At 40.7% G+C, this 22,861-nt stretch overlaps 2 protein-coding genes across 3 annotated transcripts; one reads left to right on the forward strand and one right to left on the reverse strand.

Annotated features, from left to right (window-relative positions):
• Positions 1–8,127: 8,127 nt before the first annotated feature.
• Positions 8,128–12,944, forward strand: ca6 (carbonic anhydrase VI). The gene is made up of 10 exons (XM_018666142.2): positions 8,128–8,295; positions 8,913–9,092; positions 9,335–9,483; positions 9,742–9,837; positions 11,022–11,088; positions 11,222–11,379; positions 11,527–11,653; positions 11,799–11,882; positions 11,968–12,000; positions 12,092–12,944. The coding sequence occupies exons 1-10, from the start codon at positions 8,205–8,207 to the stop codon at positions 12,724–12,726; spliced, it is 1,620 nt and encodes a 539-aa protein (XP_018521658.1). The 5' UTR covers positions 8,128–8,204; the 3' UTR covers positions 12,727–12,944.
• Positions 12,945–13,064: 120 nt separating this feature from the next.
• Positions 13,065–19,404, reverse strand: LOC108876545 (solute carrier family 2, facilitated glucose transporter member 5). Of its 2 annotated transcripts, XM_018666143.2 has the most exons (12): positions 19,194–19,401; positions 18,964–19,062; positions 18,694–18,854; positions 18,479–18,603; positions 18,249–18,401; positions 17,978–18,103; positions 17,686–17,873; positions 17,423–17,533; positions 17,202–17,303; positions 15,448–15,523; positions 15,100–15,227; positions 13,065–13,424 (listed from the first exon to the last, which is right to left on the reverse strand). In XM_018666143.2, the coding sequence occupies exons 1-12, from the start codon at positions 19,239–19,241 to the stop codon at positions 13,200–13,202; spliced, it is 1,542 nt and encodes a 513-aa protein (XP_018521659.1). In that variant the 5' UTR covers positions 19,242–19,401; the 3' UTR covers positions 13,065–13,199. The 2 variants fall into 2 exon arrangements, with proteins under 2 accessions (XP_018521659.1, XP_050927143.1); XM_051071186.1 differs by lacking the exon at positions 18,964–19,062 and having other exon boundaries at positions 18,694–18,745; positions 19,194–19,404.
• Between the last annotated feature and the right edge of the window lie 3,457 nt (positions 19,405–22,861).

Genomic DNA, 22,861 nt, shown 5'->3' on the forward strand with positions numbered 1-22,861 from the left:
GACGAGTGCGAGAGAGGATGCACGTTCGCCATCGCGTGGAGTCAGACATCCCACCACGATAGGAGGAAGAGGATGCGGATTTTGTGTCTCAGCAGAAGCATCATTTGTAATAAAGATAGTAAGCCTACATAAATCCACAGAGAGCGATGGTGTTTTTCATTCACATTATTTAAGCGGGATTATGGGAAATGTAGTTTTTCGTGTTGGTGTGAGGATGAATCAGGCAGTATGCGGAAAGATGACGCAGAGATGAGTACGTGCAGGGAGGCAGGCAGGGATCTCCGATGCGGTGTGCCGTGGTCAGTCACATGGCACTTTGTGGTCACGTTTTCTGGCACTGACTTTTCTTTTCCCATCATTAATATCACAAAATGTGCAGCAGCGGAGACGTGTACTTTTCACATTCGCTCAAATCCACAGTGAGCACTGATGTACTGATTTGAAGTTTAAAAGACGTCGACACGTCAGTGACTGAAAATGAATAGATGTGTTGTTTGAACAGCAGTTCAGAAATTACATATGAACATCAGTAGTGGAAAGTAACTGTGTACATTTGCTTAAGTACTGCAAATTTGGTATTAGATATTTGTTCTTTATTTGAATGGTCTCATCTTATGCTACTTTACATCTTTACCCCACCTCTACATTTCAGAGGGAAATGCTGTAGTTTTTACTCCTCTACATTTATTTAACAGCTTTAGTTATTAGTTACCTTTCAGGTGAGATGAATCCTCATAAATTAAAGCACACAACAGTAAAGGAAGCAGATAAAATTGGCCTCAACTTGACAAACTGTAACACAAATGTACAACTTACACATTAATACATTAATGATAATGATACAAAGACATTATACACTGAAAGGGATGATACTGCATCAAGTCTAGGTGGCTTTTACTTTTGATACTTTAACTACTTTCTGTAGCCAAGATGTCTAAACTTTTAAGTAAAAATGTAAAAATGCAGAACAAGGTAGTATTTTTATACTGTGGTATACAAATTTTACAAAAGAAAGCACTTACAACCAGTAGTTTGGTTTTTTTTTTAACTTTTTAAATGGCCTATTTCAATAAATAGTCATCTAAATGCTGTTGAAATAGGAAAGGTTATGTAACCTTGATATATAAAAACCTTCACTTTTTAACCATGTGTATCCCAGTTTTAGTCTAAATCTAAACAGCTTTTGACCTGCAAATCACATAAATCATCTAATGATAATGTGATAATGTAATAATGTGGTGATATTAAAGTGTCAATAATCAAACCAAGACAGTGGGTTGTGGTCATTTTTTCCATTCAGAGTAAGACAATGTTAAACTACTTTGATTTGCATGAGTAGGTGTAACAGTCATGTATTAAATACAGGGACTGCACCAGTAATTCATTTGGAGATTGCAGTGAATCACAACATGTGGGTTTCCCCCCAGACGTCAGACATTGGGTCATTACGCGACATTGGTTTCATGCAGCTGCGCAGTGCAGTGCAGCATCCATGGCAGATCAGAGCTGCTGGGGCTCCAGTGTGATGAAAGCCTACTGCAGTGACCTTGAGACTCTGTCAGTGTTACATCCAACTGCGCCACCTGCTGCTCAGAGGCTCTCAGTGAAACTGTCACAACAACAAGTGTCTCCAGCTGACATTTCCAAGTAAGGAAGGAGTTCATTGCCAACACAAAGACACAAGAATTTATTGACTCGAAATTATCAATTTTCAGTCACAGCCTCAAAATAAATACATCCATAATCTCATGTTGTTGGAGTGAGTACTCCTATGATTAGTCGCACAGTCTGTGATTAAAACACAAACTATATTAGCAACAAATGAAGACAGCAAAACATAAAAGTCATGTAGTCTTTCCTGCGCTCAGAAGATTTGTGAAGAAACTGTAATTTAAGGACAGTGGTGCAATAAACATTTATTTTATTCACAAAAGTGCTAATTTATAAATGAAAGTCAAAATATGCATACACTGAATACTGAAACAAACAAAATGTACTAAAAGTATCAAAAGTAAAAGTACATTTTTATACATTTGTACCTTGTCAGTGTTATACTGTTGGATCATTATTGGTGATTGGTAAGATGTAAGCAGTATTTTGAAGTTGGTTGAGGTTGAATTATTTTAACTTCTTCACATAAATTTAATATATAACAACCCACACACTCTTTAAACTGATCATATTTTTTGTGTGTAAATGTTTTATATGCAAAGTAGTAAACTCTAGCAGCCAGATAAATGAAATGTAATGCACATAAAAAGTACAATATTTCACTCTGGAATGTAGTGGAGTGTCAGTATAAAGTAACATAAAATGGAAACGAAAGTGGAAAAACTCAAATGGTAAATAAGTGCAGTACTTGAGTAAATGTAACAGTTTCTTTCTGCGACCAACTAGAGAATAAAACAACTGACAGAAATTTAATAAATGACAGTTTGAGTTAAGTCATATTTAATGAACATAAAAGTGTTCATTAAATACTTGGATCTTTTCACTGTTGGTCAGACTATCACTTCAGGCTCTGGTAATGATTAAATTATTAATTGGTGATAAAAAAAAATCATTTTTAGTTTTTTTAGCACAGACCTTTTTTTTCACAGCAGACATTTTGACTTATAATGTTAATTATGGCTTTGTTCTATTCAAATATCCCAGTAAACCATGATATAAATTGTGAGAGGGAATTAATTTGAATGACTTGAAATTTAATTTGAATGAACAATTAGTAATTTATCACATACCTGCTGCTCTCTATGCAGCTCATTTATGGGCAGAGGATTTTTGGCAGTGCTGGCAGAAATCTAAGCACTTATCCAGCAGCTTTCCAGTGAACCAGACCACAAATTGAACCTCACATAGCTGCATATTTTTTCCTCTCATCACGGCTACTCTTTGAGTAGGAAACAAGCCTGTTTTGGAGCACTCACAACAAATATACTATGAGACGACATTTATTTAAAAGTGGCTGTGCTGACAAATAAGAAAAGGAGCTCCATTTTTAAGCACAAGATTAGTGGTAAACCATTAATGATGGTTATCAGGAATAATACATTATTCAATAATGCTTTTTAGGTTAGAATAAGCCATGCATAAGAATAATTTAGGTTGCCAAGTTACCTCACCCCCCACCCCCTTGCTGGTGTTTATGCTCTGGCAGCAGGACTTTTTTTTTTTTTTTTTTTTTAAATATACCAGCAAGACCATTTGACCTCTGACCTCCCAGAAAAGGGCTGATTTGAGCTAAATGCTAACATCAACATGCTAACATGCTCACAGTGACAATGCTAGCTGGTATAATGTTTATCATCTTAGTTTAACATGTTTCCATGACAACATTTGTCAAGGGAAGGTTTACCAATTTGGGAAATACACGTATTCACTTTCTTGTGTTAGACAAGAAGATTGATATCACTCTCATGTCTGTGTGATAAATATGAAGCTGGAGCCAGCAGCCATGTATCTTAGCTTACCAGAAAAACTGGAAATGGGGGAAACAGTGTGTGTCCGGAGGAAACAAAATCTGCCTACCACCACCACACGTTACATCTTAATCTGTATAAAACCTGCCGTGTGAAAAACATTTAACAAGATCAAAGACCGTAACTTCCTCCAGTCTCTGCTGGTTGCCTGGTAACTCTAAAAAACAAGAATATTTCCCAAGATTAGTATTTCCCAAGCATATTCCCCAAACTGTCAAACTTCCTTTTTGTCAGTCACACATTTACTGAATTATCCTGCAGTCTGTTTTCTGGTGGTAACGACCTGTGCGACAGGTGGTAGACACTACTCCTACCATCTACTTCTGCAGTGGTTGGAGGTTGGATGTAAGGTAGCATGATAAGAGAGTTGGTGATCTGTAGCACATTGCTGTTAGCCAATTTAAAATATTTTCCCATAACAAAAGTTTCTCTGACATTACATCACAACATGAGGAAACCTGGGTGGTGGTGGTGGTGTGAAAGTTGGTTTGCTGATTTACTGGCCTCACCCTGCTGCAAATCTTTGATGAGTTGGAGCTCCTCCTTGTGTGGCCTCTGGCACAAAAAAAAAAAAAATCTCAATTTCAGGAGTCGACACCTGCAGTGTCAGATCATGTGACAAAATAGATCATAATTTTCATCGCTGTGATGACGAAAGTCAAACACATGGATGTACAGTATTCAGACGAGACATGGTCGGCAACCACATCTCTCTAAACACACTCTTTTCATGTTCTCTCTCATTGCCACTGCTGAACTGCCCTAAGCCTAAGACTAATTTGCTCCAGTGGAGCTGCTCAGTGACTCAAACTGTGGTTTTACTGGGCAGCTTCCAGGTGCGAACGTGTGTAACTGTATGCGCAGGGCGTTCCTAGAGATGGCCTTCATGCTCAGTGGACCCTGGTTAAAAAGGCAAATAAAGACTACATAGCTGTACATCCTTATATACCTGAACCAGTATTTTTGCATGTATACAAAAATGACTTGGGTCACTGTGAGAAAACACTTTTTTTTTTTTAAATGACACCAACATGGTTCCAAGTAATACCACTTCCCCATATCTCTGAGTTTGCACGATTTGTGTGATTGGTTGATGTCTGAAAAGAAACTTTATATTACCAAGAAGAAAAATGTCAACATTAAAACCTCTAATGTGAACACAATATCTAATCTGATGGGAACAGTTCAATTGCACCATTAAAACCATTTGAAAAAAAAAAAAAAACATTTTGTCTTTGCAGCTTGTCCTTGGTGCAGGTGCAGAAACAGAAACTACACTGACATGCATGCATGTAACAACAGTAATATGAAAGATTAACAAGTACTTCAGCTCTGTCAGTCCATTTATGTTCAATCCTCCACCTCGATATAGATGGCATTGTTAAGTCAGTTCATTTTTGGCATCAGTACCATGCAGCAAAGCTCAAACTGGCAGTTCAAAATGTACCATATTCAATCAGAAGCCAAAGACAATGTAAAATTTACAAGCATAAATACAAAGAATACAATACAAAGAGGTGTGATGACACAAATAGTGACCCAGAATTTTGACTTTAACTTTGACAGATAAATAATAACATAGACCTTTAATGTCCTTTAACACATAACAACACAATATTGCATTGACATCAGGGCAGACTGGAGTCATGTGCTAATATGTGAAGATATATTTCACAGCACATTTCACAAAACAAACTCCACAGCAGATGGTGAAAGACGTGTTGCAGTTTATAGAAATTTGTAAAGCAGTGTGCAAAGTCAACAGTTAGCTTTACCAGGCTGTGAGTTCTCAGAAACCAACACACTGTAATCATAAAGAACACCAAAGCGTGTTTATATCTATGTACGCATATGTTTGTACAGTGTTGTGCCTTTGTACGTGTGTGTACAAAGGAACGTAAACCTTTATGAGTCTTTACAAGATATGTATTTGTTGTTTTTGTTGATTTGCTGTTTACTGTTAAATTATTTGTTTTCTTGTTAACACTCTGATAATATCAACACATCCAACAGTCCTTCCTAATCCCTGTTGGGAAGATCAAACTGTAGTCAGGCAACAGTTAACTACTGTACATAAACATGAAAAGTCAAGGCACCAGCAGTCAAATGGTTTGAATTGGCCTGTTAACTGCATTGCCATCACACATCATCAAAACTGGCTCATTAATCAGCAGGTTCTTTGGCTTTTATCTTGATGACCTACCACAGTGCTTTGTAAAATTAGAAGAAGAGACCTTTGGTGAAATAAATTCTCAACTGAAATGCAGGAAGCCATTGTAAAGGTCAAATGTAGGATCCCTGTGATGTCGGTGTCCTGTATAAGGAACCTGGGCCGTCACCTGTTGTTGGTATTATCCTGTATTTGAGCAGTTTGATAATGACAGACTGCAGCTGTTTTTGTTGTTTTTTGTTGTACTCTTATGTTCTCTTCTTTATCGAGGCCATCACATGACACTGTACATACAATCTGCAGCTGAATCATGTATGTAAAGCTCACCTTATGTAGCCTTTAAATTACTAGGCTTGTTCTCGGATGGTACAATTACATCATTAAAGTTCCGGAGACGTTAAAAACTATGATTGTCCTCAGGGCAAAGATAAACCTAGTGATTTACTGAGGAAGAAGACGGCTTCGGATCATTTTTAAGTGCTGGTGTACGCAAGTTAAGCGCTGAGGGGACTCAAACCTGTGGCCCCTCAATGATCTCAGATTTTGTGCGTGTAGAAAACTCTGTCCTGTCACTTTACCCGTTACAAATCAGGTCTGTGTTCTCCACCTGGATTTGTTTAACACAGTTTTTTTTCTTTTTCTTTTTTTCCAGCCTTTAGGCATCGATGGCCAAACACAAAAACAACTGGTATCAATCAAATGCAGGTCATACAGAGGCTGTAGACTCCAGTCCAAAGAGGAAGGAACAATGAGAGTCTTAAATCAAGGCGAGTCCTCTGATCACTTTGTAATTTCATCAGGTCTTCACACACACACAGACACACACAAAGATTTATATCACTATATTTCTCTGACTAAATTTATTTATAAATCACAAACTTATCTGACCTTAGACAACCAGTGCACAAGCCAGATTCCAATCCTAAACCATCTCAAACTTAACCCTTCAAATTTAAACCTAGATTAAAGGAGTAATTCAACATTTTGGGAAATAACAGCCAGGTGGCTTATCTTAGTATATAGACTTGAAACAAAGGGAGAAAATAGCACAGCACTGTCCAAAAGTGAGGAAATCAAAATCTGTCCCACAACACTTTGATAGCTTACTAATTACCATGTTATATCTTGCTATTTTGATGTGGAAAACTGTAAAAATCATAAGTTGTGATTTTACAGGAGTTATGTTAAACAAAGAACATGTGGTGTGTTAATTAGCCAGCTCAGCTAGGCCAAGCTAAGCTAACTGGCTGCTGGCTGAAGCATGAGAATGGTATCTAGCTCCTCATCTAACTCTTGGCACAGGGAAGCAAAGAACAGAAGTTCCCAAAATGTTGAACTGTTCCTTTAGATATTGACTGTGATTTGTCCCAACTTCAAAATACGCCACTGAAGACCAGCAAAATATTTCCCCTTTGCCTTATTTTTATGTCCTTGTGAGAACATGTGCTCCTCCGAGGCAAACTGGGCCATCGTACCTCACACACCCCTGAGTTTGACAGCTCAGGTATTTAAAGCAGAGATGGGGAACATGTTGGAACTAGTGCACATTAGCAGGTGATACACCTCATGATGTTCTGTTATTTACTATCACGTTTTTTTTTTTTTTTTTTATCAGCAGCCATCTTTTCTTTTCAGAATGACTCACCACCTTTACAACCAAAGTGACAGTGGCATGAATGTGCTTGTACCATGGTTTCCTGTGGAGACTGAAGAATTCTGTTGAACTTCCCAAACAAGAAGTTGTTTTGAGTGTTGTAAGAAAGCACCACACACAGATATGCTGCACAGAAAGGTAGCAAGACAGATGGTCCTGAGCTAATCAACCAAACTTATTTTAACCACCAGGTTAGGTGGAGTAACCGACACACACACACACACTAAAATTGTAATAACTAATGTGCTCCCCCAGAAACCGTTTGCTCTCTGTGATCTCACATGATAGTCAGAAGCCTACTGACTATGACCTACTTCTAGCCTGTCAGAGCACGATGAACACAACAGGATTACATCATACAATCAGCACCTACACAGGTGTGTATTAGGCAATCATATCATAACATGCCATCAACCATATTCTGCCTAAAGTTCCCCATGACTGTATATCATGATTTAAAAAAGAAGAACTACTGCAGCCCACAGATTTTCTGATTTAAATTAAAAACTCCTCATGCAGCCCCAGCAACTTTTATATATATATATATATATATATATATATAGATTTAAATATATATATATATATATATATATATATATTTAAATCTCCTTTCAGTATTGACTTGAAATGATTACCTACAGCCTTATTTTGGCAGTAAGAGTAGAACAACTTCCAGACAAGAGATGAATTCTCACCTCGAGCTTTATATAGAAAAACATTTCAGATTATACTGCCAGATCGTCGGTAAGAGCTGTTTTACTGTCACTCTGGGGCTGCTGGGAAGAGCTCTAAGGGCGTTTTCAGCAGAGGTTTCAACGCCTCCCTTCACTCGCAGTTTAAATGCAGGGAGAAACCCTCAGAGAGGTGTCAGTGTCCTGTGAGAGGGAACAGAGACGCAGCGATGGAGTGTTTCTCTGCGTTTGTCTCCGCTGTTTTGGTCTGCGTTGTGAGTGCTGGAATCCCTCATGATGGAATACACTGGACGTACACAGGTAGTTTTTTAACTTCAGTTCTCTCTTACATACGTTTTGTTTTAACTAAAGAAACACTAAAAGTGCAGAGCTAGATTGAATGTAAGTGTATTTGATGCGTAAAACCTGTGTGACAACCTGTCCAATGCGTATTTGCTTTGGTTTACAACAAAACAAAAAGGCAGCAAATGAGCTGCACTTTTTTTTTTACAAGTTGTTTAAAGATTACTGTAAGCTATTGTCATTATTATTATTAGTAACCATTTGGCCGCCGGGTCTTCTGGGGTGACGCGCAATGCATTTGCCAAATACCTGGGATAACCGCGGCCAGACTCTGGTTACTTCAAGAGCTTGTGAAGATAGTCACAGGAGAAAAATATAGGCTAATGTTTTTTTTTATAATTTGGGACTGAAAACTATAGGAAAATACACATCAGCTGCAGCAATATCCAGTTGAGCAAGTCCTATGCGTGCCAGTGTAACCAACGACCAGTGACCCGTTTGTAATCCTCCGCAAACAGGGCTAATATATACAACAGCAATAATCCGAACAAGGTCACACCCTTCATATATTTAACACAGTACATTTTTGCTAAGTGAGTGATTTTGACAATGTCATAATAATTTTCTTGGCACAGAGGGAGCTTTGGACCAGATGCACTGGCCAACTAAGTATCCTGCCTGTGGCGGAAAGAAGCAATCACCCATTGATATCCAGCGGCGCAACGTTAGGCACAACCCAGACATGTTACAGTTGGAGCTCAGCGGATATGATGCCCAGAGCGGGAATTTCCTCATGTCCAACAACGGGCACTCAGGTATGAGAAGCCAGTAGTTTTGTGTCTTTGTGGTTATTTTTCCAACTCTATTTTCTGTATGGCACATCTCTGCACCATTTCTAAAAAAATCACTGTTGCATCTTCACAACAAAAAGATTATCATATTTTATAGAAGATTAATGGAAATCAGTGGGAGATGGTTTAAGTGTTTGTGTGGCGCCTCATTTATGTTTTCTTTGATAAAACATTTAAACATTTCAGTATCTTTATGTTTCCATCAGTTCAAATCGATCTGCCTCCCAGTATGAAGATCACCAAAGGCCTGCCAGGAAAATACACAGCTGTCCAGATGCACCTGCACTGGGGCGGCTGGGACCTGGAGGCCAGCGGAGCAGAGCACACCATAGACGGCATCCGTTACATGGCAGAGGTTGGCTTTAAGAAAGACTGAACTTGAAGGCTTTAAAGTGAAAGTTTGCTTTGACAAACAAAGACAGTGTAGAAACCACCACTGTAATGATGACAGGCCTTTAATGCAAATGCAAACATCCTCCTCAAATTATAGTGCCAGTGCTTAATCTTGTATATACAGGCCTGTGCTAGATGCTTCTTAGTAAAGAGTTTTGCATTTGAATAGCAGGCCATTGGGCATATTTTGGCATCTAATCTGTTCTGCATTGTCTTCCAGCTTCATGTTGTCCATTACAACTCTGACAAGTACAAGAGCTTTACTGAAGCCAGAGATAAGCCAGACGGTCTGGCAGTGCTCGCCTTTTTCTATGATGTACGTAAGCCACAAATACTTTTCTTCCCCTTCCTCTGTGTTCCTCTTTGTCCGACCGCCAGGTTGTTCAACATCCTCACAGAATGCAGATGCTGTTTCAGATACATGACCGTCAATTCTTCTATAAGAAGGTTAAAAATAGCCAGTGTAATGAAAAATAATCATTTCCCAAACGACCCAGTGTCCTTTGAAGTGTGTGATACTTTGTTTTCAGCCATCCTGCTGAGTTAAAGGCTCCATTGAGTGTTTAGCTGCGTGCTGACATATTGAAGGAGTGCTTGTTTCCAGAGGAATGCTCTGGATCTCAGGCAGTCAGTGGCTCTCAGCTGTGAGAGGTCAGAGTGGCTGCAAATGGCTGTTGGCATCTGTTGTGATGGCAGCACAGAGTAGCACAGAGTTAGGGCTATTTGGACAAACTCATTTGATAACAAATTATTTAGATTCATTGCTGTGGAAAATTCAGGGTTATTAAAACATCTTTCTTTGGGTGATGTTGGGTGATGCACTCTCTTCCTGTTTTCAAATCCAGACTCAAAACTCATCTGTTTAAGATCACCTACTCACTTTAACCATTCTCACTGCAACCTCACCACCCTACATTTCTTTTATTTCATGTTGATTTTATCCATTGTTATGTTATGTCATTGTATGTTAATTCTATCCACTGTTGTTTAATTGCTTATTGTACTGTGTCCTTGAGTGGCCAGAAATGCGCTTATAAATAAAATGTATTATTATTGTTGTTGTTATTATGTTATGGCCGTTCCTCTCATTGTTGATACTTGGTATCAGCAATCAGTAGAAAGAAGTCTAATAGAACAAGAAAGCAAGCAGTCAAACGATCAGACAGGAAATAACACATTTGGAGGAAAAAATACATGTGAACTTTCACATCTAATGTGTGTTCACTTGTGGTATGTGCTTCTAAATAAAGGAGCAAATAGTTTTTGCTGTTTAAAACCTGTCTGATCATCTGACCACTTCCGTTTCTTGCCCTGTCTGACTTTGTGGTAGTAATATCATCATGTTCTTGGGTCTTTGGTCTGATATAATGGCCAAAACAAGGGAAATAACACACAGGTTATAATGAAAGCTAAAAGCTGAGTTCAGGGTTCATGTTAAATTCTTGTGTTTTGGATAAGTCTTTAACCTTCAAGTTTGACACGGCTTTGGTTTATTTCCAGGACGGTCACTTCGAGAACACTTACTACAGTGATTTTATCTCTAACCTGGACAAAATCAAGTATGCAGGTGAGTTACTGCTGCACACTGGATTTATATCCAGTATAACTCACCAAAAACTCACTGTGTGTGTCTTTGAGGTCTTAACTGAGTTTGAATTGAGTTAGACTCAAATAATGTGACTCTCATTTGACCCTGACAGGCCAGTCCATGAACATATCGAGCATCAACGTGCGCTCTATGCTCCCCGAGAACCTCAACCATTTCTTCAGATACGAGGGCTCCCTCACCACTCCGCCCTGCTACGAGAGCATCCTGTGGACCGTGTTTGATACACCGATCACTCTGTCGCACAACCAGGTACAGACATTTTTGCAGCATTGCCAGTGTGTGTGAAACTTTTAGCCATGTTTATAACCAGATTGTCTCAATGTGAAAGAAACAGGCTTATTCAGAATATCATTTTTCATTTAGTCATGAGTCTATCTTCTTCTCTGGCTTGTGCAGATCAGGAAACTGGAGAGCACTCTGATGGACATGGACAACAAGACCCTGTGGAATGACTACCGCATCGCTCAGCCTCTCAACGACCGTGTGGTAGAGTCGTCTTTCCTCCCACGCCTTGGGAAAGGAAGTATGTAGCATGTTGTAACGGTGCGATTACACAACCGGGATATATAATTTATTCCTCAGAATTTTTGCAGGGCTTGACCTTGTCCAAGGCCTGACACTTACCTTTGCCAGTGTCATTCACCTATTGTTGTTGTTTATTTTTTTAGCATTTTGTCGGCAAGATGAAATTGAATCCAGGCTCCTAAAGATTGAGGGTCTAATAACTTCTCTTGGAAAGCACATGCATTCAAGTGAGTCATAAAAACTGCTTCAGGTCCCTCTGTGTGACATGAGAGCTCTCATATTTACTTTCTTTTTCTTACTTCTTCCCTCTAGGTGGCCAGCGCACCCCAAGGCCCACCAGATATGGTGAGTGCTTTGTTTTCCTTCTGATTGATTTAACTGTTGGATGGTAGATGGAAACATCTCAGCCTGATTCTGACTTTTCTGTCTTCCCCAGAACCTCGCGGTCTGTTTCCCTTGGTGCTCAACTTCCCTGAGAAAAATGCTGGCAGCTATGCTTTGGCTCGCCTCAACCATCCTATGGACCTCGATTCCTTCACTGTCTGCATGCACGTCCTGCCTCAGGCGGAGGGCATCCACACCGTCATCTCCTACTCCAGCAATGGCAATGACAATGAGCTGATGATCTCCATTGGTGAGGACAGAGACGGGAGAGAGGTGGGCCTCTGGATCGGCAATGAGTTTGTCAACCTGCCACACAACTTCAAGTCCCACGACTGGGCCAACTACTGCATCACCTGGTCGGCGCACACCGGCGGCGCCGAACTGTGGATCAACGGCATGGTGGGGGAGCAGCGGTACCTGAGGAGCGGTTATACCATCAGCCCCGGCGGCGTGTTCATCCTGGGCAAAGACCAGGATGGGTTGCTGGGCATCTCTAACGCAGACGCCTTTGTGGGGAAGATGACCGATGTCAACGTGTGGGACTACGTGCTGACCACGGCAGATATCCGGGACCAGATGTTGTGTGAGAGGAACAGCACCACGGCGGGAAATGTGTTCAGCTGGGGGACCACTGGACTCAGTCTGTATGGGGGGGTGCAGCTGGACAGTCAGTACAGATGCTCCTGAAAAGGCTCAGCTGCCTCTGTTTGTATGAGCTTTAAAAATGTTGCAATAAACCAAAATATAACTGCTGATGGTTGGGTTGTAAAATGGTTGTGGTGTATGTGATGAAGTCCAAAATGTTTTTCAGGAACCTGTAAGTCAATATTTAAAAGAATCTATATTTCACAATATCTGGTCATTGTATTAATGTCTTTGCTTCATTAATAAAGGCTTACAAGCAACTTTTATGGTTTGTTTAATGACTCAAGCACCCATTCAACACTTCTATAAGGCTGCATGTGCAAGCAATAAAATGCAAAGAGCTTTGATATTGTTTACAGCTGGCACAGATAAAAAGAGACTGTGTAAAGGTTCCTTGCAAAAAAAAAAAAAAAAAAAAAAAACTGGACTAAATTACAACATATCCAGTCTATCACAATCCCCCCACCCCCACCCAGAGTGAAGACTTCCTCTCCTCTGAATGCTCTCATTTTTCTTCAGAAGGCTGTGACCTTCACCGCATCCTCCAGGCTTTCTTTGCTTTCTTTCAGCGGCAGATCCCCATCACCCAGTTTAATCTCTACTTTGTTCCTCTTGGCGAACATCTGGCAGATCTCCAGGAAGGTCTTGTTCTTGGTCTCCGGGACCACCAGCCAGATGTAAATGAGAGTGAGCAGACAGATGAAGGAAAAAATGATAAAGCTGTACGGGCCCAGGCCTCTCTGGAGAGTAGAAGGAGAGGAAATGTGATCAGCATGTCCTCGAGGTAAAACATCGGAAATGCACACAGTTTATTGGGTACACCTAGCTAGAACTAATCCAGTTTAATACAGCAGTTCTGTAACAAATCCTCCGTTCATGAAGGTTATAATGTTCAGTTTGTGTTGAAACTGCTTTAGAGAGGTGTTGATTCAACTTAATGGTCATTCTGGATGCTGCAGTTTGTGGTGTGGTGGGAGGTGACATTAGATTTGTGGGCTACTTTTATTGGAATGCTCTGTTTTGGTTTCTGTTACTCAGGCCACATTCCTCCCTTGTTTGGGTCTCACGATGAAGACTTGAGGGGAAGTAAACCAAGAGACAAGACATAATGTTTATGTTTATCACTAAGATGACGCGACTGAGTCCATTAGAAAAGACTCCATGACAAAACTGCTCCCAATAAACAAAGACTGATCATGTTTCTGCCGGGGGGGTTAAGGTGAGCACAGAGGAACTCTGTCTCTCCTCAGGGATAAGCACTAAAACAGTTGTCTTGTGTCAAACCCTGCTCATACATCATTTGACACGGTGAAGATCAAACACCCAAGTGAAGTGACAGTGACTAAAACACACTTTGCAAAGTGTTTACAAAAATGGCACCTCTGAAAGTATTGCTTGTTGGGTTAAAAATCCAGGGGTGTCAAAGTATGATTCACTTTTCTTAAAGGCTGTAAAAAGAGCATTTCCAGTTTGATTCTGAGGCTTTGAGTGGTTGTTGGTCACTCCGTTACTCTCCTCCTTAACCCCCAACTCCTCTTGCCCCAATTTAAACTTCTTTACATAGTATAAATAATTCTTTCGTTGATAAAACATCATTTAATTTCTATTTTCCATTTAACATTTTTACTAATTCTCACCCAAAAGGAACAGTCCCACCAGCTGCCTTGGTGGGAGTTAGATAAGAAGATGGATACCACTCTCAAGTCTGTCAATTCAATATATAGAACTGCAGCTAGGATAGTTCACCAGCACATCTAATCAACATGAGCGATTTTATTTTTTATATGAATTTATATGTGTTGTTTGTGTAATCTGTACAAATATCAAGGTGTAAAAGTGATGTTGTGTGGTTACAGGGAGGTTATGTGTATGTTATGTCTCGGCATTGAGTCGCTATAGTTTTGGTTTCCTGACAACCTCATAATAATAAGACAAGACAGGACATATTGACGATAGCAGAATCACATAACCCTGCAGAAAAAAAAACAAGTGTATTTTACAGAATGCTGAAGTATTGCATTTTAAGTGTGTTTAAGGGTTTGTGATTCTTCTCCTTTTTGATTGGTTGCTGCAGCTTGTGGCTGTAGTGTTCTGTGTATGATAATATGTTATGCTTATATATGCTTCATGTTGTGTGTTTGATGCCTGACAAAGGTCCAAGACCAAAATGTTGCATTTACATCTCAGTGTTGTGGAATCCAAACTTTCTTTTATTGGGTTAAATTAAAAGTTTGTATGCAAACTCAAAGTTGAACACACTGAAGTAAAAATAATTATCACATTATAGTCATAGTTTGGAGTGATTTAGTGAATTGCCTTGCTGGTTACACATAAAACATCTGTAACAGATCACATTTTAAAACAATAAACCTTTGCTTCTTCAGTGTAAGAGCTCTTAGAAATTGTGTAACTGACCTCTAGGAAGGGGAAGACGAGGCCGACAGTGAAGTTGGAGAGCCAGTGGACGGATCCTGCCACCATGAAGGCAGCAGGCCTGGCTGACTGCCTGAACATCTCAGTGGTCACCACATAAGGAATGGGACCTGCAGAGCACAAATGCGGTCAACCACAGCAACAGCAACAGGAGACGCGCCACCACTCTTCAGGGTCACCGCGAGGATGCTCATGTCTCAAAACAACTGAGCGCAGATTTACAGCATGTATCATTATATGTCTGGTCGCATCCAAACAACACTTCAGCTAATGGAGGACCCTGCTGTAATCAGTGTGTGTGTAAATAACCAGTGGTGGGGTCGGACTCACTGGGTCCTATGGCATGTCCGATGACGTAGATGATGACACAGGTGATGCTGATGTACGGCATCCATGTCACGCTCTCCTGTCAACACAAACCAGCAGCTGCTGTTATCATTGATGCTTTTAAACAGAACAAATGTGTAACAAAATCTCCTTAATAGCTGCCCAGTGTGGAAGTCCATGTCAAAGGTTTCACTAAGTGGATGATTCAAGTACCTGCTCTCTATTCTTTTCTTCAAATTGTGCGTTTACTGCTGTTTAAAGTGATGCCTGTCTGAAGACGGTGCACCCAGGTGAGATTACAGGGTATCAGGAGCAGCACTGGTTTTGTGGTTGTATCTAATGGTCAGTGTCGCTCATACTTCAGCGGTGGGTGACTCTGTTTTTAAGTCTCACGGATTTCATGGACCCAGCAAAAATGGAGATGTTAAGTCATCATTTTATAGAAAAATTAGAGAGAAGTACAGTGTGGCATAGTGACGCATTATCCGTCAATTCTGCTTTTGTACTCCAGTACCCTGGAAGTGACAGTGATGACGAGGTGAAAGTGCTGACTTTGCGTTTTTATTTATTTATTTATTTATTTTTTTGGGGTGGGGTGGGGCTCTTACAACCTTTTTTAGCACATTTTCCGCTCTTTTGCCACTTGTTCAGCTCCAAATCTCGTCATTTCAGATCCTGCCATTTCTCCTCCGTATATAAACCTACAATTTATGCTGCATTCATGTTATATTGGAGATATCCCAAATACATAGTTTTGGACTTTTGCTTGTATGACTTGTATATCCAAGTTGAAGATATTTTTGGGAAACTCTGATCCCCCTGATTCTAAAATGGAAATGCCTGGAAACAAAAATGGACGCCTCACATCAGCCAGAAACTGTTCTGAAAAGTAAATAAACCCAGATTTAACGGATATGATATTCAGTTGTGTATGCACAGTAATTTAATCCTCATATGACCAACTGTAATTATGCAATATATTTTCAAGTTTCCAGTGAGGGCAGCATTAGGCATAGTGGTACTGTATTATCTGTTGCACCATCAATGTCATAATGGTAGGCTACACCCTCCTTGTCCTGTTCTGTCTGTTTGCTTCTGCCTTTCTGCACTTGCCTTGCTGACCTTTGCCTGTTTTTTTTGACCAAGTAAACTTTGATTTTACTCTTCCTGCTTTTCCTGCTTTTGAGTCCACACCCTGAGTTACTAAGCTCTCACACACCCAAACTGCAAAAAGTTATCAAAGGATAGAAAAGGCTACTAAACAAAACAAAACAGCCTATCCCAGCTGACATTGGGCGAGAGGCGGGGTACACCCTGGACAGATCACCAGTCCATCACAGGTGGCAGAACATCACTAGGGTAAATACAAACTGGCCTGGTGGTCTATGAGTTGCAGACTTTCTGACATATATGAAAAACTGTGGCTTTATTTAAGTTTATTTGAAGTTGGAAGTCACTACTCTAACGTCACAGTCATAGTTTCATTTAAAATACAATGTGCAAAAGCACAGCACTGATCAATGTTCTGTTATTAAAAATCACACCATACAAACATGTCAGAAATCTATCTTACAAATCTCCTGTGACTCATTCTCTGCAACTAATCTCCTGACCTCAAGGTTGAGAAACTCTGACACACAACAGATAATAATTTTTTGTACACTGAACCGCTAGAGGGCAGCAGAGTAACACGTTGAAGTTGTGAGCACACAGTCTATGGTTGAGAGTCACATTGTGGCTGACAGTGTTACCGGTACCTGGATGTTGAGAGCGACAGTGAGCAGAACACAGGCTCCACAGCAGATCCCGAAACCACAGAGGAGGAGCAGCCGGCGCCCCGTAGCCTCCACGATGAAGACCTGGTGTAACAAATTCCCTGTTATGAACTATTGCCTCCTGCTGATATGATCAAACAACAGACTTAAGACTTCACCTCCTCCCCTCAGCTTTTCAGACTTCTAATGAACAGGGTACCCACAGCAGCTATGGTCATGAAAACGTTCACCGCTCCTGTTCCCACGGTGACGTACTGGATGTCATTCTGCTTCACTCCTGCAGTGGCATATATACTGTCTGCGTAGTAGTAGATCTGAGGAGGGAGAGAGAAATGCATTGTGGGTAAAATGTTAGCCAAGAGTTGGGAAACTGAATGGAAACATGAAGAAGAGGAGGATGCTGTAGCAGAGCTAAGCGTGGGCATCAGGTACGAGGACAAGGACAAGCTGGACAGGCACGCCTCACCGCGTTGACCCCTGACAGCTGCTGGCCCATGTTCATGATGATGATGGAGACCAGCTGCCAGCGAAGAGAGCGCTGGGACAGCAGGCTGAGCACAGACAGGCGACCCTCGGCCTTCTCCGACTGGTTCTCCAGATGCATCTCCGACAACTCTGCGTCCACGTCGTCCCAGCCACGCAGACGCTGCAGCGCTTAAGGTCGACAAAACATGCAGAACACCATGGCACGCAGATTTTATTCACCAGCTTTTTCCTCTGTTTCTTAACTACATAAAACAGCCTTTGCGTCTCTTCACCTTTCCTTGCTGTCTCCTCATCACCCCTCTGGATGAGCATGTACCTGGGGCTCTCTGGGAAGAAAGGCAGCAACAGGAGCTCTATCAGAGCAGGAATACCAGTCAAACCCAGCATGAGGGGCCAACCTGGAAACAGAGGGAACACAAACACTTATTTTAAGCAGGTGCCCACACCAAAATAAATCTCCAGAGTCTCCTAAATCAGTTTTTAAGGATGTGCTCCTATTACCAATAAAGGATGAATAACATTTACTACTATGGCAGTCGGTACCTGTGCTGTTGCCCAGTATGTTTCTGATGCCCAGCACTTGTGCACTCAGGATGCCAATGGTGATGAAGAGCTGTGGTACGATGCCAAGGGCTCCCCTCAGGTTTTTGGGAGAGAGCTCACCCAGATACATGGGCACCACATTGGACGACAGGCCTGAGGACAGGAAAAGACAGATTAATGAAATCAAGCGACTTCTTCTTTTCAACTTGCATAGTTGAAAACACTCCAACCTGCGCAGATGCCCACTATAAACCTGGCCACAATGATGATCTCGTAAGACTTGGCGATCTCGCTGACCCCCATCATCACAGCAGGGACGATGGAGAAGATGTTGTTGAAGAGGAGGGTGCCCTTTCTGTCGCGGGATCAACAAGAATATAGTTTTCATTGTGCAGGATCAATGTGGCATATCTCCTCTTAGATGGAGCGTAAGATGTAGTATTACCTTCCTAGTTTGTTGACCAGAGGAGCCACCATCAGAGAGCCAAAGAAGCCTCCTAGCGGGTACATGGACACAGACAGAGACCACAGCAGAGTCAGGAAGTTCTCCTCCATTGGCCTATCATAACGCTCCAGGTAGGTGGTGTTATAGAACTGCTGCATGAACTAAAGAGAGCAGAACAATACTGATGGAAACACGTCATCACATCACTGACACTGGCCTTTAGTGTAACTGTGTGTTACAGTGAAGCTTTTGTTTCTTTGCTCGGGTTACCGGTGCTGGAGAGTTAATCACAGCAACATTATATCCATACTGGAAGGATGAACCAAACGCAGATATGAGTGTTGCCAGAGCCAGGACTGCAGTCAACCTCTGTGGTGGGGGAGGACATCGATGCACTGTGTGAAACCTGCTCTCACTGTTGTTTGCATAGTGTCACAGAACAGACAAAACAAGACCTGAAATGCGATCGCTGTGATAATCATGACTGGACCTTAACTCACCCCTCTCCTCTCCACAGGCTCCTTCCCCCATTCCTCATTCTCTGCCATGGCTGTGTTTGGACTAGTTGTCACTTTCAGCAATAATAACGGCGCACTTTGTTATTGCTGCACCACCGGATTCTGTCTGCCCTTTGGACATGGGATCAGAGAGCGTAGCAGTGGTTTACGGCTTGGCTTCAGTTATGGTTTTCATGTTGCTGACTGTGCTGTCAGGGAGTTTTGTATGCAGTGCACTCCAGATATTAAACACTGCCCTGTGCTGAATGTTGATATGTGGTACTTTTATTGCTCTGCACCTTCAACTCAATTGGTTCAATTGATGAGATCTACAGCTGTCATTAAAGACTATCATCAAGATGATAAAATCAGGTGTGTATCTTTATTGCTCATCCACAGGCAGGTTAGATTACATTAGAGGTTTTATGACAAAATAAAGACACAATGCTGAAATCACAAACAGTTGGTGAAGCCTTCTGTGTTGGTCCTTGTACAGTTTGAAGGATTTCTCTGTTCTCACACTGAGGACAAGTCATCTCACACTGATTACTGAATAGACTAATTTCCCCGCGGAAACACCACGGCTGCAAATCTCTTTTTATGTTTGTCTCGTCTTCAATTTGTCATGTGCTGAGTTGCCTCTTATCTCTAAGGCTGAGTCTGTTTGTCAATACGACGGCCCTCGGGCTCTGTGCTGTTAAAACCTGATGTTGTTTGCCTCGGGGACGCCTTGCTGCAAAAACAAGGATAACATATATGTCTGTGAGAAGATTCGACTGCTGGCAAAGTGAAATAATTAGAATTTAGAGCTATGCATGCCCAGAACAAAATATCACAAAGGATGCAGTGTGATGTGAACATGGGTGATTTGTAAGAATTTATTTGAAACAAAAGTCAGCATGTTTTTGGGAGTGCCATTTATATACATGCTATATATTCACACAGTTAAGTAATATATATAAGACCAAACAGGTATTTTCTGCCTGACTTGTTCTCGTCACACAACTGTCTTTCATGCTGGGATGTCATACATCTACTGTGTTTGGTTATTTTGTAATATTTCTTCATGTCAGACAGTGAACTCCTGTGTCCCTCTAGTACAAAGTTTGTTGGACTGGAAACACCAGGGAGTCAAGTCTTTTGACTTTTTACTGTTCAACTTCTGACAAAATCTGATGTTGTATTTTAAAATATATTGGAGAGTTGTCAGTAAACCTAAACCTAAAGAGTGTAGTTTGAGATTGGGGGATAATTCAGTTGGATATGAACAGTGAGAAAGACGGTGAAATCCCATCTGGCAGTGTTTTGTTGAATTTCTTGCTGGGGCTGTTTTCACTCAATTTGGCAACAAAATTAACGTCAGCTTTTCAGAGTGAAACCTTGTAACATGAATTTTGGTCCAAATGACAGAGCCAATTTGCAGGATCACTCATTAGTATAATGCACTTAAAGTCACTTTGAGATTATCACATTCTTTTGCACAGCCAGTCTCATCATACACCTACAGTACTTTTGAAAAAAAGAAATTGATTTGTAAGACAAGACCAAGACAGGGTCGTAGTAAATTGAATTCAAAGTTGCAGCTCATGGGAAAGGATCCAGAGGAGAACTGGGACTTTTGCCATCAAATGATGATGTTCATTCATAGACAGATATTATTACAGTGTGAATTGGGGCACAGGAATTTTAATTCTGAGTTGTTTTTACCTGCATTTTCTTCTTCTACATCTACATTTTCACCTCTTTTTTAGCTGATGAGATGCTTAGATTAAATCTGAAGAAGTAAATGTTTGTTGAAGCTAATGTTGTGTTGGTAGCATCTGACCGTTCAAAGAACGTAAAGGAAAACATGTCACATGTTGACTGTGACTTATTATTTAACAAGACTCAAAGTCTCTGTGAGTCTGTATCTGTGCATAGCAGTGCTTTGAGCTAAATGCTAACATGCACACAGTGACAGCGCTAACATGCTAATAGTAAGCAGGCATAATGTGAAGCTTGTGTTAGCATTTTAGTATGCTAAAGTTTGTTAATTGGTGCAAAACACAAAGTACAACTGAGGCTGATGGAAATGTCATTAGTTGGGACGGTAATTGATCATAAACCACAGAAACAGACTAATTAAAAGTTTGACTTGATGATGGCACTAAAGGAAAGAGGAAAAATTAATGGTTCACTAAATCCATTCTGAGGGGGACATTAAAAGAGTATTCCCTAATTTAGCATTGTCCATTCAAGAATCTGATTGTTGGACTGGACAGAACGGACAGAAAAAGTATTTTAAAAAGAGTGCAGCAGAACCAGAGATATAATCTTTTTATGGCACATGCACTTCATCAAAATGGTGCCTATTGTTTCCAACATTGCAATTTGAGTTGCAACTTGAGTTGCATTGTGGAGTTTGTTTTCATGGACATCCATTCAACAGCTGTTGAGACATTTCTGTTTGGACCAAAATGGTGGACCAACTGACAACAGACGAACATTGCTGCCATGCCACTAGCATGGCTTAAACATCTTATTTATGAGATGACACTGGGTCATCCAAAACTGAATTTTATTCTGGATCTCATGGGAAAATAAATGGAAACTGTGACTTTTTCCAGAACAGGAAGTAAGTAGAAAATTTCACTGCTGTCATTAGGTGATCCTGATAATATGTCAGACAGACATTGTAGTGTGAGCTGGGACATTTAAGAATTTAAGATCTGAATTTTAGAAAATGATCAAACAATCAAATGAGGATATGCCATTTTGTCAAACATTTAAATTTTGTTAACTTATGTGATATGGGACCTTTAAGTAGAATATGTGCAGTGGTAGCAATATTGGCTGCAAACAGCTGGTGGAGCTAATGTTGCAGTTGGTAACATCTCACATTTCAAAGAAGAAGGAGGACATGTCACATGTGAAGTGCAAGTACAAAGTGGAGTTTCACTGTGACTGTAATAGCTTGTGGCTTATTCACAAACTGAACAACTCTGGACACCAACCAGAAGCCTCTTTCTTATTGCTTGTAGTGCTTCGGATGTTTTTCTTTACATGTGTAAATCTAAGTGTCCTGTTGCAGCTCTGACCTATTGCCCATTCACTTTGTGGGCAGTGTGTTTGACAATTGGCTCCTAGAACCACTGACACAGCCAAATGAACTGCCTGTGTTGTAAAAAAAAAAAAAAAAAAAAAAAGAAAGAAAGACATCCATTGACTTGACTGGTGAATGGTCACCTCATGCACTGTAGTACAGCCCTGTGGTGCTCTTTAACTTAATGAATTAAGTGGGCAGTGAGCCAGCAGAGGACGGAGCAGAAACCCCTTCCTTAAGTGTTTCTACTGGCTCCCGTTACTTCAGTGTCAGCCAAATCTCACAAACGACACAGTGGATTAATTCCTGCTGGAAATACAGCAAGTGTCAGTCCTGTGTGAGACCTCTGCCATCCTCAAGGACGAAAAAAAATGTTTACTGGCCAGTTTAGATGTCATCAGCATAAACAGCACTCACTTCCTCCATTTTTTCAGACATGGTGTCTGGTGTCCTCTCACTGTTCCTGAAGGTCCTGAGAGAATGAACTCTCTGCACTGTGTCCCATTACTTTAGCCCAGAGGTAAAATTAGACCGAAGGAAAACTCTCGTTCTCAAAGAAAACTGTGTACTTATGCTTTTAATATTTTCA

This window comes from Lates calcarifer, linkage group LG6 (genome assembly GCF_001640805.2).
Source record: "Lates calcarifer isolate ASB-BC8 linkage group LG6, TLL_Latcal_v3, whole genome shotgun sequence".
NCBI classification, from domain to species: domain Eukaryota; kingdom Metazoa; phylum Chordata; class Actinopteri; family Centropomidae; genus Lates; species Lates calcarifer.

Coding starts and splice junctions, on each gene's coding strand:
- ca6 (XM_018666142.2), top strand. CDS start 8,205: ATGGAGTGTTTCTCTGCGTTTGTCTCCGCTGTTTTGGTCTGCGTTGTG. Junction 9,093..9,334: donor GTCCAACAACGGGCACTCAG/GTATGAGAAGCC, acceptor TGTTTCCATCAG/TTCAAATCGATCTGCCTCCC. Junction 9,484..9,741: donor GCATCCGTTACATGGCAGAG/GTTGGCTTTAAG, acceptor ATTGTCTTCCAG/CTTCATGTTGTCCATTACAA.
- LOC108876545 (XM_018666143.2), bottom strand. CDS start 19,241: ATGGCAGAGAATGAGGAATGGGGGAAGGAGCCTGTGGAGAGGAGAGGG. Junction 19,063..19,193: donor AGCCTGTGGAGAGGAGAGGG/GTGAGTTAAGGT, acceptor CCCCCACCACAG/AGGTTGACTGCAGTCCTGGC. Junction 13,425..15,099: donor TCGTCTTCCCCTTCCTAGAG/GTCAGTTACACA, acceptor TCTACTCTCCAG/AGAGGCCTGGGCCCGTACAG.